The 15,652-nt window shown below is 43.0% G+C and overlaps 1 protein-coding gene across 1 annotated transcript in view; it reads right to left on the bottom strand.

The window, feature by feature from the left end:
- The window catches only part of DNAH9 (dynein axonemal heavy chain 9), a 155,076-nt gene that overhangs the window by 139,215 nt on the left and 209 nt on the right, over nucleotides 1-15,652 (bottom strand). Inside the window, exons 2-13 of the mRNA XM_026051405.1 lie at nucleotides 15,525-15,618; nucleotides 13,293-13,489; nucleotides 12,739-12,897; nucleotides 11,545-11,675; nucleotides 10,634-10,845; nucleotides 10,202-10,435; nucleotides 7,992-8,159; nucleotides 6,696-6,812; nucleotides 5,616-5,766; nucleotides 4,485-4,599; nucleotides 2,424-2,492; nucleotides 966-1,092 (exon numbers count right to left, since the gene is read on the bottom strand). Coding sequence (XP_025907190.1) covers nucleotides 966-1,092; nucleotides 2,424-2,492; nucleotides 4,485-4,599; nucleotides 5,616-5,766; nucleotides 6,696-6,812; nucleotides 7,992-8,159; nucleotides 10,202-10,435; nucleotides 10,634-10,845; nucleotides 11,545-11,675; nucleotides 12,739-12,897; nucleotides 13,293-13,489; nucleotides 15,525-15,618 — 1,774 coding nt within the window. The remainder of the gene's footprint in view (nucleotides 1-965; nucleotides 1,093-2,423; nucleotides 2,493-4,484; nucleotides 4,600-5,615; nucleotides 5,767-6,695; nucleotides 6,813-7,991; nucleotides 8,160-10,201; nucleotides 10,436-10,633; nucleotides 10,846-11,544; nucleotides 11,676-12,738; nucleotides 12,898-13,292; nucleotides 13,490-15,524; nucleotides 15,619-15,652) is intronic.

The following is a 15,652-nucleotide window of genomic DNA, read 5'->3' on the forward strand; positions in this document are numbered from 1 at the left end:
ARAAAGATAGGATAGATCAGACTCCAGTTAGGTTGGTTCACTGGTGTTGATTGGTATTTAAAAAAAAATATGGCCCAAAACTTGAGAGAAGACTCAAATCCTCCCGTTTCAGCAAATTCAGCTCTATCAAAGCCTTCTGTTTGATATCTCTCCCAGCCCAAAGAAAGCCACTCGGAAGCAGTGCACATCTGAGTCATAAGACTGGATTTGAGTGCGCTATTAAATTATAAAACTAGTATTACTGGGTTCCTTCAACAAAGGGGAATAGTAAGTCCTTTCAAAGTGATATATCACCTCTGAGACTAAAAGCTTTTGCTGAGTTTAATGGCTAGTAATTTAAAGTGTTCCTGGAACTGTACATGTTCATAGATTGATAAAAATGYTGTATGGTCTGTGGGAAAGAGCAGGGATGAATACCACCTCAGGCTGCAGCTGAGTTTGGGATGCAGGTCRATGAAAATCAAGTTTCTTTCAGGTTGGCAGATTGTATCAGTTCTTCCAATGAAGATCTGGATAAGAAACTACTGTGATCCTGTCCCATTCATGCCTTCTGGTCTCTTTCCCAGCTCCTATTTTGCCTAAAAAACTGGGGAAGCTGCAAGTATTAAAACTGGGTGAAACAATACATGCACAGATTGAATGGTCAGACACCCTTGCCACTGGGTGACCACRGGGACAGACAGGGGCTTGTGAAACTGAACCGCATTGCCTGATGCTAGCCAAAATTTAATACCCAGGAGGACTGGCTGAGGTCTGCAGAAAATACAACTCCTCTGAAAGGAAGGAGAGGAGCCACTGGARCCACCGATTGGAGAAGTAGGTGAAGGAGGATGGGTAGGAGAGGAGAAGCCAGTAGACTGAGGGAGCAAGAGGGCAAATGAGATAAATATAGGTCTTCAATACGCTTTCAGGAAGCCTACATTCAGGTACATGTAATGGGAAAGCTAATTGGCAAGGGGGTTTACCTGGGGATCAAAATTGACTGCTATCAGCCTTGTCTCTGGATCTCGTCGGAGGAGTGGTTGAGTGAGGTTGTACTGTGATTTTTCAGAGACCGTCTGGGACCAGTCTTCATAAAGCTTTTCCTGATACCTGGAACAAAAAAAACAAAACAAAACAAAAAAAACAACAACAAAAAAAACCACCCTAAGCCAGCAGACACAGGTGTATCAAAGTATATTAAAAACATGCCCATGCCTTTTCCACAGATAACAGAACTGCAGACAAATATGCAAAAATCATGGACAGCATCAAGTCAGGAATGCAAACGCACTCAAGTATGATTTTTAGCAGAGGACTCTGGTTTAGAARCAGACTTGCAAAAATATTTGTCCTAAAGCAGTAGATAAGCACCTAGTGTGGATTTCTAAAGTGCCTAAGCAGGTCAGGTGCCTAAATACATACAAGTCACAGGCAGGGATTCACTTCATACAGCTGAGGCTTTAGAGCTAGAAGTGCAGGTGCCCTTGGTTCTTTAGAGTCAATGCAGAAGGACAGTGAGCTTTGGAGGACAATTCAGCTCTGGGATGACTCAGTCAGACTGTTGGGGACTAAAATTCAGAGCACTGAATCTGTGTTGAGATCTCAAAGGTTGTGGGCAGTTAGGGGTCCCTGCCACTCAAATGATAAAATGAATCATTTTGTCATCTGAACACTTTGGAAATATTATCCAGAAAAAAATACCTATGCTAGAATCATCTTGTACCTCTGCTGCAACCTCACCTTTGCTATTGCTATAATTCCTTCCACTGTTAATATGTTCCTGATGATCCTCTTTTGAAAATCTGCATCATAATTACTCAGCTTTTTATGATAATTAAGAATAGAACTTTCTGTGCCTGCCCTGTGGTATCCAGGAGTCAAGCAGATGTATCAGCTCCCTTTGCTGCCAACAGAACAGGCCCATGTAGACGTTTCCTCCCTGAGGATGTGTCCATTTCCCAAGGATAACAGSGAAAGCTCAGGGTAACTGGTTCAGATTTAACATCCAACTTTAAGATAACCAGTCAGGGAAAAGCAAGTACCACTCCAAAGCATGGAAAATGTGCATTACAGACACTGGAAACACACTTTGTGAAGGAGCACAAGCAGGCTGGGAGGCTGGCCACAGAGGCAGGTYAGTGCTAGAGTAATGTTTTTCATGCTCCACCTGAAATCAACCCAGGTTTTGCAACGTTAGAAGCTACCAGTGTACATGGCAACTTCTATGCTCAGCAGAAGTTTCTATCGATGTTTTTGCTAGGCTGCATGGCACCCATTCATGCCATTGTGACATATRGCAAAAGGATTTCTACTCTTCCCTCAGGAATGTCCTTCTAGTCTAGAAAAAAAAGGCATTCCTAGGCTTTGGATTGGTAAATATACTGGAAAATGCTTTAGTGGAAGAGAGTATTATTTCACACAGTCTTGCCTGAGGCGCTTACCTCTTGAGCAACTGGAGCATTTCTTCATACTTCTCCATCACCCTCCTTCCTTCATCCGAGTCCAGGCAGCTGGTAGCACAACAGACAAGTTCAATATTGTTTAGTTCATGGAAATGGGAGTTTAGGTTTGTAGGTTATATTTATCTTTTCCCAAGATCATCCCCCATTCTGTAGGGCAGATCAGCTGTCACAGGACCTTGCATTTCACTTACCTCTGTGTCATTGCACTGGAAAACATTTCACTGCACTGAGTCGATTGGGTTTAACCASCTTTTCTCATGTGTTCATACAGCAACCTGCAAATAGGAACTAAATACTGGGGGAAGAAGGAGTCATGCTAGTGCAGGAATATGGACCTCTAACAGGCCTGATGCTGTGAGTTGCACACTACATTTGCACTTATGAATATAGCAGTCTCTGTTTACCAGCCAGTACTTCCTAAGTTGAAGAAATGTTCAAAAGGAAGCAGCATGTGGTGCTGGATTCATGTCCCTCAAACTGTAGTAGGGAAAAACAAAGACATCCCACATTCTGAGAAGGAGAGGCCCAGATACGCAGCCCTGTATAGCTGTGTCTGCACCCAAGAAGGTCACTAACCACAAGGGCTTCTTTTTTTTTTTTTTTTTTTTCCAACTTTCCTTTACAGTTTCCCAGATTTCCCAAAAAATAGTTCTTGATTTTGTAAGATATTTTGATGAAATCCTTCACTAACACAAAGTCTAGCAAATTCCTAACTGGCATAAAGGATCCTTTGCATCAACTAAAAACTGAACTGAAAGCACAGGGAATGCTTGCACAATCACCACTGAGCAACATGGTTGGTTTAGAACAAGTTCTGATCAAAGTATCTGGAAATAAATAGGCTCTTATACCATGCCCAACAAAAACACCTCCTTTTTCCCTTTTTAATTCTCTTCTCCTTTCAAGTTGCACATAGGAAACAGCATCATGTCACCACTGSTGCTGGGCAGGTTATTAACTGCTYTAAGCAGAGGAAAGAAAATCAATGTGAAATGAAGATTTGGGTCCTTTATGGTTTAAAAAATTTGCTATTCAAATTCAAACAGGACACGATACCTTGGGCTCTCTATTGAGGACAATCCAAGGACCTGTTTCACTGCACAGATGTCTTTATTGCTGCCGAATACCAGCATATCTAGACATTTACATAACAATAATGCACAGTAAGAGAGGACTAGAACTATTGCACAGCAATGGAGATGGCTTATTTTGGCAGAGATATCAAAAACACGAGGATATATTTATTGGCAATTCGCTCTGGCACAATTAAAGCCACTTCTGCAAGCTACAACRTGTGGTCCCTGGACTGCCTTCAGCTCTCCCATAACTACAACACTGCTTTGCTTCAACGGCTTTTCAGGCTGTCTCATGAACACTAAAAGCCCATTTGTGGGATCATCAGATGGGGAAGCTGCAAATATGTGGCCGTACCTCCTTCATATGACCCACAATAACAAACGCTCAGGTAACGAAAGTCCCCAAATTTCTATTTGCTTTTCCTAATCTTTGTGGGTCACTCCTTTGCTTGCTGCTCAGGGAGTCATCTCCACCTGCACCAGCCAAATCAAGGTCTGATCTATTCAAAGACCTGGAAACTYGCTCAGTCCCTCACTCCACTTTAGACAAGTCCAATCCATCAGGTCTCGGTCCTTCAGAGCTTGAATGATGCTGGAATCAGGACTTAAGGCCCTGCTGCTCCCAAGCAGGTCCTGGACCGCATGTGAAATGGTGTCAGAGTGGGAAAAGGTACAGAACCTCTTTCAGTCACAAGCTAAGGCTAAATCTGAAAGGTGAATAGCTCACATTCTATCCTGCTCTGTCTCTTAATTACTTTAAAACAAATGCAATTAATGAGTTTCCTACTCAAAAAAAAGATTGCATGGAAGCTGAAAGGTGCAAATGCAATCAATTCATAGCTCTTTCACTGAGAACTACTTTGCATTTAACCACTGGATAATGCTCAGCACAGAAGGAAAATCAGATTGATCAGTGAAAAGATATCAAAGGAGTCATAAAGTAAACTTAGCTGTCAACACGCACACATGTGTGATGTGCCTGAAGTGACCAAATGGCATCTGGATTCGTGCTTGCAGCTCCTGAGCCCAGGCCAGCGCTCCAGCTACCGGAGGCATGTTCCTGTGTACAGGGGGRGCTCCTGTGGACATTGAAACAGCATTGGAGGTATTTGACTAAACATTGCACACCCAACCCCAAGATACACCAAGTTATCTGCATAAAACTGGTGATTTCCCAGCTCCCTTTGTGCAATTAGGCATCTGCTGTACTGATGGAGGTCAGCATCCAGGGAAAGTTTCTAGTGCCTTTGGASCTGAGAATGGAGACAAAGTTCAGCTTGAAGCAGCACAGTATATGCTAGAAATGGAGCTGCTATAGAGGCATCCTTTGCCTAGGATTCACTCCCTGCTTCCCACAAACACTGTTTAAGAGACTTCAGGATCAGAAGCTTGTTCAGARCATCTTGCATCACACCCACATAATAAACTCATCTCAGATTCATAGTCAATGAGAGACTCATCCTCCATGAATCTCTCCATCTCTTTTCTTGACTTGTTCTGGTTCTGTCACTGCTGCCTCTTCTGGACCTTTTCCAAATCCAGTATGGTCTGAGGTGGGTGACTGGACTATCGTTCAAAAMCATTCCCCATCATATGGTAAGAGTCCATCCACTAACCTCCTTGCTGCACCAGTGTTCATAGGAAATCATAAGCCTGGAAAAGGTAAACTCTTCCCTACAACCTCCCACTAACACATTTTGCATTTATATCATTACAAATGAAACTAGTAATTCATATTTGGGAACACATGAGTGGGTTTGCAGGTCCCATAGATGATTAGAGACAGCATGCAAATGTGAAGAAAAAAATCTTCCTTCGCATTTTTGCTAGGGGTAAAACTCAGCATGTATCTTCATTCCCTGCCACTTGACATGCAGACACAAAAAAGGCACTTTTTCTCCCAACAGATTATTTGTTCTACTATTAAGAWCAGAGGGTTTTCTCAGTCATCTCCATTCCCACTAGGATCTGTCAGTGGCTAAAAACATTTGYAAATTGGGAGATTTGGGATTCTCATGAAAAAGCAAATCATGTTGCCAAAATTCATCTAACTTCCATCTTCTCTAAAATCATTTGCTCAGTATGTGCTTCCTACCCAACTCCAGCTYTGCCTGGATATGTCTGGAGTAGATCAGTCCAGCATCATCTAACGCTTTGTCAAACATGTAGATGAGTTCAGGATATTTGTCAGCAGCATCTGCGGCTATTACTGGTCGCTCCAAAAGGCTTCCAAACATGTCTAGCAACTGACCAAGCAGGAAAAGAAAGAAAGAAAATAAATACATTAAATTACAATCACAATTTCCACCAAGAAACCTGTCTCATTAGAATTTTTCTAACTCGAAGGTTTAGATATTAGCTGTAACAAGGGTCAGTTTGGAATGTGGATACCTCTTTATTTTTTTAAAGAGCGCCTAGGCCTTTAACATGTTGTTTTTCAGACTTTCTCTGGSAGGAGAACCATATCCCAATGGTTGTTTTTGAAATACTTCACAATTTTTTATTACAAAAAAAAATGAAGATGAATGCTGTCATTTTCTAGAGTCTTCTCTACAAACACTTTTATTGATTTTCTTTTTAGTTTTCAGATTTTTTTTTCTGAAAACATTCTAAAAATTTCTTATTTTTTCCCAAGGTAGATTTACTAGTRAACAGATTGGTCTTGTTCATAGGAAAACCTGAGTTCCCAAAATTTAGCTATGTCCATTTGATATTAACAGTAGCATCTGATGTTTTTAACAGCATTTCTCACCAGAAAGTCCTAGGAAAAAGTAATTTTTTCCARCTCACAAACAAATAAAACTCCTTGTAACAAAGTATTATTTGGGTGATTTCCTCAAKTAGTTTGTTTATTTTAAAAGCTGAACAAGCATCCATTTTGTACCTTAACAGGCAGAGCAAAAATACTCCCTATGCTTTCAGCAAATGCCCTGCTGCCAGCCCAGTGGCTTGATAGTGCATGARAGCTCATGAAACCATATAGCACTGACCAAGAGCAGCCTAAATACTATAAGTCTGACTTGTCCATCCCAGTCAGCAAATACCATCAGGTCACAAGCTGCAGGTGTGCCTGTCACCACCAGGCTGGACCTCCTCAATATGATCATAGCAGAGCAAAGCAGTTGGCACTCTGATTTGCCTTCTGCAAAAGGGAAGAGATGCAATAGATACAAACCTTGAAGGCRTGCTCCAAGTCTGAAGCATCGTCAAAAGCCTGGATGAAAATAGTTGCCAGCCTTCGGTCCATATCTTCTACTTTCTTCTGGAACTCAAAGGCATCTTGCTCAAAMTCCTATGGAGAGGCAAAACAGTGAGGCATGGGGCTGCAGAACATAACCATCGGTGCTGCCTTCATTCACAGATTTCTCCTCTGTTGCAAAGGAGGAACCACTTCCATGGCCAATCTTTAGCTACCACAATATGATACAGGATTTTCTTTCCTGATGGGCTGTTTCCTTTGGTCCCTTTGGGTTTTGCTCAGCACAAACAGTACTAACTTTGGCCTCAAGGCAGGCTCAATTACTCTTTTTCCAGAATGATCTGGACACTACACCCATCCTCCAGTCATCTCACAGGTGCTCCTTTTGAGCCACAAATACAACCTGCTTTCAAACCAAATGAGGTCATTATAAGTAACGAGGCAACAACAAGGCAATCTCCATCGTCTTCTGGCACTGTTGTTCTTGCCTCTATCGTTATAAACTCTTTTAAGTTTAAGAGAAAAACCTAAGTTATTTTTTTCCTAAAAAACACGAGACAAACACAAGGGATACAAACTCCTTTGGAATTACAGTTATCACCCTTCTTTCATAGTCTTCTCAGGTTAAACAGCTCAGAGTCAAAACCCAGATTAGGATTTTCCAAATAGATGATGAAGCCAGTGGCTCATTCACTGTGCTCTGCGTGACACATGCTGGTTTGAGCATCAGGGACCTGGACTGTCACTGAGCTATGAATGGAGGACTGGAAATATTCCTTTAATAACAACAAAAAATTAAAAAACAGAGTCCCTGAATGCTGAGAGCACCAGATGTCACATGTGCAAGTAAGGCAAGAGCAAACAAAGCCCCTGGAGATTACTTGAGCCAGCTGTCAGCAGGCAATCTAGGCACTCGCAGCAGGAAAGCAAAGAGAGCAGACGTTAGTAAAGCTCACACACACAAGCAAGCATCATGCACAGTGAAAGCCTGGGTAAAAGGCACRGAAATTCAAGTTTCCCAGATGCACTGTTGTAGAATTCTGAACTACTAAGACAAAGATAGATACAGACCTGCAACAACTCCCAAATCACTGCCAGAAAGGTCAATGGTTCCCTTTTCCTTAGAGTGACACATCAGAACATAGCAAAGAAAGGAGGGATTGGTAAAAAGAAAAAAAAAATTGGCAGGACAGCAACAGCAAGTAAACTGGGAATCTCTGCTCTGAAAACATGCACATGATGTTGGCATTTCCACAGAGCAGTCCCACCTACCGTATTGGTCAGGTCAAGACAGTCATAGGTTCGCTCCACAAACACGTTGTACGCCTCCTGGAACTCCTCATACATGCTCAGGACCTGCTGGCTCAGGGCTTTTCCTTTAATTCCACTGAACTCAATCTTCTCCAGTTTCATCAGGTCCAAGGCAGTAGCSAGGAGATCCTTCAAAGTCAATTGAGAAACACACAAGTTAAGACGGTGACCAAAGAAGATGACAACAGTAGTCGCAATAGCTGGTCGTTTGCTGCTATGATGGGCACTGGTGTGCAGAAGGACCTCCCCAGGCTCAAAGAAAACTGAAGGGTACAAGAAGAGTGGAGTCAGATCCTGCCTGTCGTAGGCCTATCATAACCCAAATGACAAACCCAAAAGCAGAACAAAGCAGATAGAGAGTTTTATATCCAAACAGGATGCATTTTGTGAGTGTTGGTGCCTCTAGGATAGGGGCTGCCAAAAGAGAGAGGGTTCTTTGTTTTAAAAACTCACGACACAGCCCCTGTCCAGATTTTCAAATGCTTTTCTGAGTCATTCTAGCCTTCAGTGCTGCCCTGAAAAACTCCAGACATGTGAAGATGCAGGGCACTTCAAGTCCCACCAAGGTGAGCCTCACCAGAAACAGCTGTTAAGCCAAGAGAACAACCACTTGCAAGTGCTCTGACAGCTAAGTGATTGCTGCYCTAAGAACTCTCCCACATTTCTGTGGGTATATGGTGCTAGCAGARAGCTAACTCAGACAGACAGCAGATTTATAACATATGCAACTTGAAATGGTAAGATAAACTGAGGGAAAGGGACTCTGCTCTCTATGTTTATAGGCTACCTATGCACATGCATAAGCGAAGCCTTAGTACAATTTCTTTTTAAAATGAAAACAAATGTGCATATACTATTCTGAAAGAAAACATTCATTTTAACAAATACTTTGTAAGGTAAAAGCAACAATGCAGAGACAACACTTACCCCTTTGTCCTACTAAGTTGCTAAGAAAGAAGGGAGTGGAAGAGACAGAGAAGAGCAGAAGTTTTCCTCATTAATGGGCTGGCTGTTAGTTGTTATTTACAGCTCACTCCACAGCCCCCTCCAGGCCTTCACTCTGAATGCATAAACTACAGCCTTCTGCTGCATCTGAAGGTGTGGGATAGTCATGAGAGCAGGATGTACATATCAGCCAAAAAGCATATTATCTGCAGCTCAAAACCTCTGTGCTTACCTTCTTMTTATTATTATTATTCATAATATCTAAGCAATGAGCAATCAGCCCCAGAGATTTGGCAGTTACAGTGGTGTTACAGTTACAGTGCATTATTACTTTGTCACTCACTCTTCTCATGATGATCTGCAGTTACTTGTGTGTCTATTTATATTCCTCTCTACACTGGGCAGCATAATTTGGTTTAYTGCACACCAGTGCTTATTGGAACCCATTGCTCTGAATAGCTTTAAAACTGACATCGGTCAGGATGATTTTCTACACAGTTAATTAAATAATGCATAAAAATATTCCATGTGCTTTAACTGGTAAATACCTCTCTACCACAGCCCAGTAGAAGAGAGGGAGCAAAACAGCTTAGATATTCCTTGAAACAGGTGAGTGCCAAGAGGATATATGCTCATTATCTTGTAATCTGACATGCCAGCAACATGTCAATAAAAGAAAGAAAACCACTTTGTGTGGAGTAGTGGATAAACACTTGTGTTAACTGCGTAACAGAAAACAGATATAAACAGTATTTATAAAAGTCTTGTTCCACACTTTTTGCCTCTAGACATAGCCATAGTGTAAGGAGAACATAGATGCATGTGAGGTTGACCTATACACTTCAGACCTGCCCTCTGCATACCTTTTGTTTAGGAAGCATCTGATGACCACCCAATAGTCTGGTGAGGATGATGCAACCCAGAGCTAGATCTTGGTGAACTTGGACATCCCTGAGCCACAATATCCAAATTGGACAGAGCATGAGGAAGTGAAAGGGTGAATCGATAGGTTCCTTCTCAGGCCCTTGTGGTGCAGTTGAGCTATGTTCTACTTCAAGGGCAGAGCGTGGTTTCTCCAAAGGACACCTCTCTGGGGGGCAACAGGATACTTAACAGTGAAAAGAAAGGCCACGTCCCCTGGCTTTGATCAAACATGCAGGAYGGAGATATCTAAGCGAACTGTAGACGCAAAGTCCTTTTGAGGTTTGCAATGACTAAATTCTCACCTTTACCATCTGCAGTCTCCCAAGGAAGCTGTCCAACCTCGCAAAAACCATGACAGAGTGGAAATCCCATTCCTTGACTTCTTGGCCTGGTTTATAGTACGTGTGAAGAGTTTCTCTTCTCTCTTGGAATGCCTCTTTGAACTTATTCAGGATGTCAAGCACCAGCTGCACTTTGCCCAAGCTTTCTTCCATATCCCCTTTCAGAAGGTCTTCTGGGCTCAGGTACACCAGGGCCTGAAGCAGCAAAATCAGACCTAAGGTACCTTTTCTATCATCATACAAAACAGTGGATTTTCATGCTGAACATCTTTTAACCTGCTTGTCAAATTCACTACCACTATCACTTTCCTGGGGAAGGACTGGACAAGCAGGAGAAAAGGAACTTCTTTTAGGGAGCTTTTGTGGACAAATGTAGACAACACTGGAACATACCTGCTGAATAAGAAGGTTGCAGATTTCCTGGAGCAACACTATTATCCGCTCAGGTATGCTGTAGTACATGCAGGTGACCCAGATTAAGCACACCRCATGGAGCAGAGGAACCAGGAAAGGCTTCACTTCACTGAACTCAGCACTCTCTATGTTGGCCAAGTGGCRCTGGAGAGGCATCAGGTGCAGGTTAATGTCCTCAGCTTCAGTCAAAGCTGTGTTAAAAAAAAAAAAAATTGATAAGATCCACAGAGCTGTAATTTGCCAGGTTATTGTTATTGCCAGGGCTGTGGCCTCAGCCTTGCCCGAGGGAAAGGTGTATTGCCAGGCTCCAGTCAATAATAAACAAAAGTCCTTTCTCATAACTCTCCTTATTAGTGAGAAAAAGAAAAAAATCTAACTCTCAAATGGGGGGAGACAATTCTTTAACTTTTCTGTGTAGACGAGGAACTCTCCTAGTCTCACTGAACGGAAGCAGAATGATAAAATAAGGAGAGAAGAGAGCAAGTCTGTTGATCCATGCTACCCTCTAGAGGACATTCACCACATGCAGATTTCTGCAAAATCTCTTGCAAAAAGTGGCAACAGGATCACAATCCAGACAGATCTTAMAGCCCAAGAGGATGTTACCGCAAGGGGCTGTGCACAGACAGCCCATTAAATGACGTTGCTCTCAGGTGAGCTAAATACTTTCTGGATATAGTATAAAACTGAGACCAACTGAGACCGCAAATCAGAGAGAGGGCCAGCAATGCACTTACAGTCTCCTTGCTGTCCCGGAGGTCACAGAGAATCCCTAATGACTCCAGTCACATTCAGCTTGCAATCCAGAAAAAAAACAGAGGATGAAGAAGGGGTAGGCTGTAAATCAGCACATCCCATATAGATATGGTGAAATTGTCCCAGCATCTCACCTTCCTCAACATCCGTGAGCAGTTCTTTGAAGGCTAGGAAGTAGCAGCTCTCGATTCTCTCTAGTACTTTTGCCATATTCCTGACCCTCTTCGTTCTCAGCTGATTGTAAATGCACTCCAGGTCATCACACCTACAGCAACCACAGCAAGTTACAAACCTGCATGAGAGAGCATCAGTTGCCCAGACACACTATCCCTCTCTTTTGGGTCTGAATCAGGATTTCCCAGCCTGGCCGGTACGGGAAACCCCAACTCTCCTGGCCCCAGGACCTTCCCAGATCTGTGGGAGACCATTCAGCTATCCAACTATCTTTTATATCTCCTTTTACAAAATTTCTTTTTTCTCTCCTTTTTTTTTTTTTTTTTTTTTTTTTTTTTTTTTTTGACCTAAGATCCTCTCCAGTCACATACAGCCTGAGCCCCAATACTGAGTGTGAATGGAAGGAAGGAACTCCAGGAGTCACGGAATGGCAACAGACAGACTGCTGTCCTTGAGACTGACCACAACAGCAGCTCTACCTCCATCAAGATATTGCTGAGAGAAGCCACCGAGTATTTCTGTAGGCACTGGCAGCTCTCCAGCAGGCAAGGTATAGCCCTAGGTCAGTCCTTACTAAACCAGCAGATTTCCAAAGGGAATGAAAGAATTGCATCCCACAGCCGTTAGCTATCTAAACATATTTGGGTATTGATAGATGTTCATTTATCAATATTGGCCTATCTAGCCATGGTGATTGCAGAAGTTCCTATAAATAGATGTCACATGGGCAGTATCTCATCTAAGCCAGAGGACTGATTTCTGTGCATTAGAAAGTGGAATGACTTCTAGGCTTCAAAAAGTAGATACTTAGAGAAGAAAAGGCCCAGGAGAAGTTTCCATTATCTCTTACTTGCATTGTTGCTTCCTAAGTGAACTACACATACTGGAGCCGTAGCCCCTGGACCAAGGCTAAGTAAAAATACAGCCAGCTGCAGTCATCTCCAAGGCACTTTGCAGATCATTATTTTACACTTTGCAGATCACTATTTTATATGCAGGAACAATTTTCTTTAGCTCAAATCTTTAGATATGCCTCAGGCAGCTTGGTCTTTTCAGCTTGCAGAAATAGTTCTGCCTGCCACCAGCCCTTTCCTTCCACACAAAGAAAACAGAGTCAATGAAAATCAAGTTCTAGCCAGGCTGCCCAGCACTACCTGTTTCTCCAGAACTCCAGTTCCACCTTTGGGTTAGGGTTGCTGCCTTTCAGGAGAGGCTCCGAGGACTCTCTTCTCAGCACTTCTTGGACCTGGTTGCTCCAGTCAATAATAGCTGACTCAGCAGCATAAACGATAGAATTATCTATCAGCTCCAGACTGGAGAAAAAAACAATAGACATTTAATTTTGTTTTCCACTTGTCGATGTTTATTACTCAAGCTGTATCCTCTCCAAATGACCAAATAGGTAGCCAGTTTTTATAGATCACGGTCTAGCTTTACATTTCAAAATTAGAAAGTCATTTAGGGGAAAAAAAACCCACATAATTTTGCTGCTGTTTTAATACAGGAATGACATCCAGTTAATACTGTTGTACAATCCCCAAAGACAGAATCTATGAAGTAGATAACAGGTAGAGCAAAGCACACCAGTTGGAGCGAGAAACAGATGACAGTGAGCAAGAAAAGTCGGCATGATTTGTGTAAAGTTCTCCCAAAGATATTCTCACATAATTAGGAGATAACCCAAATAAAATCAAAGGATGCTACTCACGATTTCTCGTTTTCCAGCTCAACATACTCAAATCTTTCTGAGCCAGCTGGAAGGGGCAGCAAGGTTTTGCCCTTTACTTGTCCAGCAATCACAATAACAGCACTTTTCAGGTTGTGGACATGGCGCAAAATGTCCTGTGACACCACCTGTGGCCAGCCCTGATGGTTCTTCTGGTTTGTGAGAATGGGCACAATCACCTATAAGGAGTCACGAAAGAGGAATGAAGAAAAAAATTCCCGTATGAGACTGGTAGTTCACCAGACTCCAAGGGCTTTGCATGGCCAAGCCTGGAAACTCAAACTCATCGCTGATCCAAACAGCAACCTACCTATGTGAAACAAGAGCAGATATTGGTGAATGGAAATCTGCACAGGTCTACTTTGCTGGTGATTGAGTCTATTGCCAGAGTTAAAACTTGCCTATAAAACTTAYTGACCACAAATGAGATTAGGGCTGTGGTGGGATCTTCCAGCTTCATCCACATGACACATCGTCTGGGCATCTTTAGAAGACGCAAGAGGTTCAGCACTCTCACAGTCCAAAACTAACTACGCAAAGCTAGATTCCAAAAGTCTTTGCTTCCCCTTACCACGGACATTCACTATTTGTTGTCCAGGAGGCTCTTCTCTCAGTCAGACACCACCTGTAACACTGCTGGCAAACACATTTAGGTGCATCTGCCTGGTTGTTTTGTTGTGACGGGAAGAAAAAATACCAGAAATATCTATGATATTCCCAAGTGAGGAGAACTATGGCATGTGATGACTGGGTGTATCTGCCTGGTACTATTCCTAAACCCATCATGTGAACAGAATCTTCCTGTAGGTGATAGYTGCTAAAGTCTCCATCCAATCTGAACTGCACATCTTGAGAACAGGCAATTTAAGGTTATTTTTCAAAAGATGTAGCCCACTCAGTATTATTTTGCTATATCTACCAGTGACAGGCTTTGTACTCAGTTGGTAGCATGAGGTTGCAGGGCTGAGCTGCTTTTGGGTAGTTTTGACAGTAATAGGCATGCAGTGGCTATCACCCCTGGGTTAGCTCAGCTCCATCGTCCAGTCATGAGTGACTGACTTATTAACAAGATATTTCTCTATTACTAAGATTATTTATACTATGAACACTAGCAAAAGTGTTTTTGTGATATTGTTAAAACATGAATAGGACTGACAACAAACTCCCAGCTCCACAAGGAAGTTGCGTTGTTCCCCTTGGCCATAACAACATGATTTTGAGAGAGACAGCTAGCAAGGGTCACCTCACATCCAACACAGCCGATACAGCTCAGCTGCACTTTCAGACTAAATCAAGACACATTTTCTGTGCACCTACTCCTAATCTTCTATATGGTTCAAGATAACTTTGTTCCAAACTTTTTCCCTGAATAAAGTCTTCTAAGGCTGCCCTAAAAGTCTTGAGTTTTCTAATAAAGATGTTTTGTAAGAAAACAGTCCAGGTACAAGGCAGAGCAACGCAAGTTGTAGCCCCCAAAACATCAGGAAATTGAGGACACCTTGCAGCAATACGCTGTCATTGAAGTCTGCATCCAAGCTGCTGAGCACAGCCAGCGAGATTCAAAAGCAAATAAGATYCTCTAAAATATTCCTACCCCCAAATCTCTCTGTAACAGATGGTGTTTACAGGGAACATCATATGCTACCTGCCACCATCTACAAACAAAATCAYAACGCAGAAGCCACTGTATGCGACTTATCGGGTTCATGGTGCTCATCAAATGTCCCTAAATGTAAAAACTCTCCATGTAAATAATATGTTATTCCAAAAGATCGGGAGAGCTGGTTTGGACACCTCCCTGAGAAGCTGAACCTGGCGGGGTCAGCATTTTAGGACTACTAAGCATGACTTGAACTTCCCAGCATGAGCAATTCCTCTGCTTTCCCACTACAGCTTTACTGCAGAGAGGCGGCCACCACGAAAAAATGCAGATGGTGCCGTCATGGTAACACAGGCAGCAGAGATCCCTACAGCTCTTGAAGGGGCCGTGGGGAACAAATCATCCCACTAGCTCTAACAGAGCGGGCAGAAACTCATGTCAAGAAGGCTCTGAGTGAGCACAGGCCAAGGTTCAAGGGAGTTACATGAATTCCAAGCATGCTCTTTCCTTAGGACCTGCTGAGAAGGGCAGCGCCAGGCACCTGAGAGAACAGGGCCGAGATGGTGGTCTCACGGGCAATGTGTGGCTGCCGCCGGCCCCGCTCACACCCTCACCTGCTCCACGAGGGTGGCGAAGTGGGGCAGGACATCGGCGGGCAGGTCTCCGCAGAGCGGCTCGCCGCGGTCCCGCTGCACGAAGTAGAGCGCCCTGGTGCGGGCGGGCGGCGGCCCCAGCGCCACGT

This window comes from Nothoprocta perdicaria, unplaced genomic scaffold (assembly GCF_003342845.1).
Source record: "Nothoprocta perdicaria isolate Ctin4 unplaced genomic scaffold, notPer1 scaffold_75, whole genome shotgun sequence".
NCBI classification, from domain to species: Eukaryota; Metazoa; Chordata; class Aves; order Tinamiformes; family Tinamidae; genus Nothoprocta; species Nothoprocta perdicaria.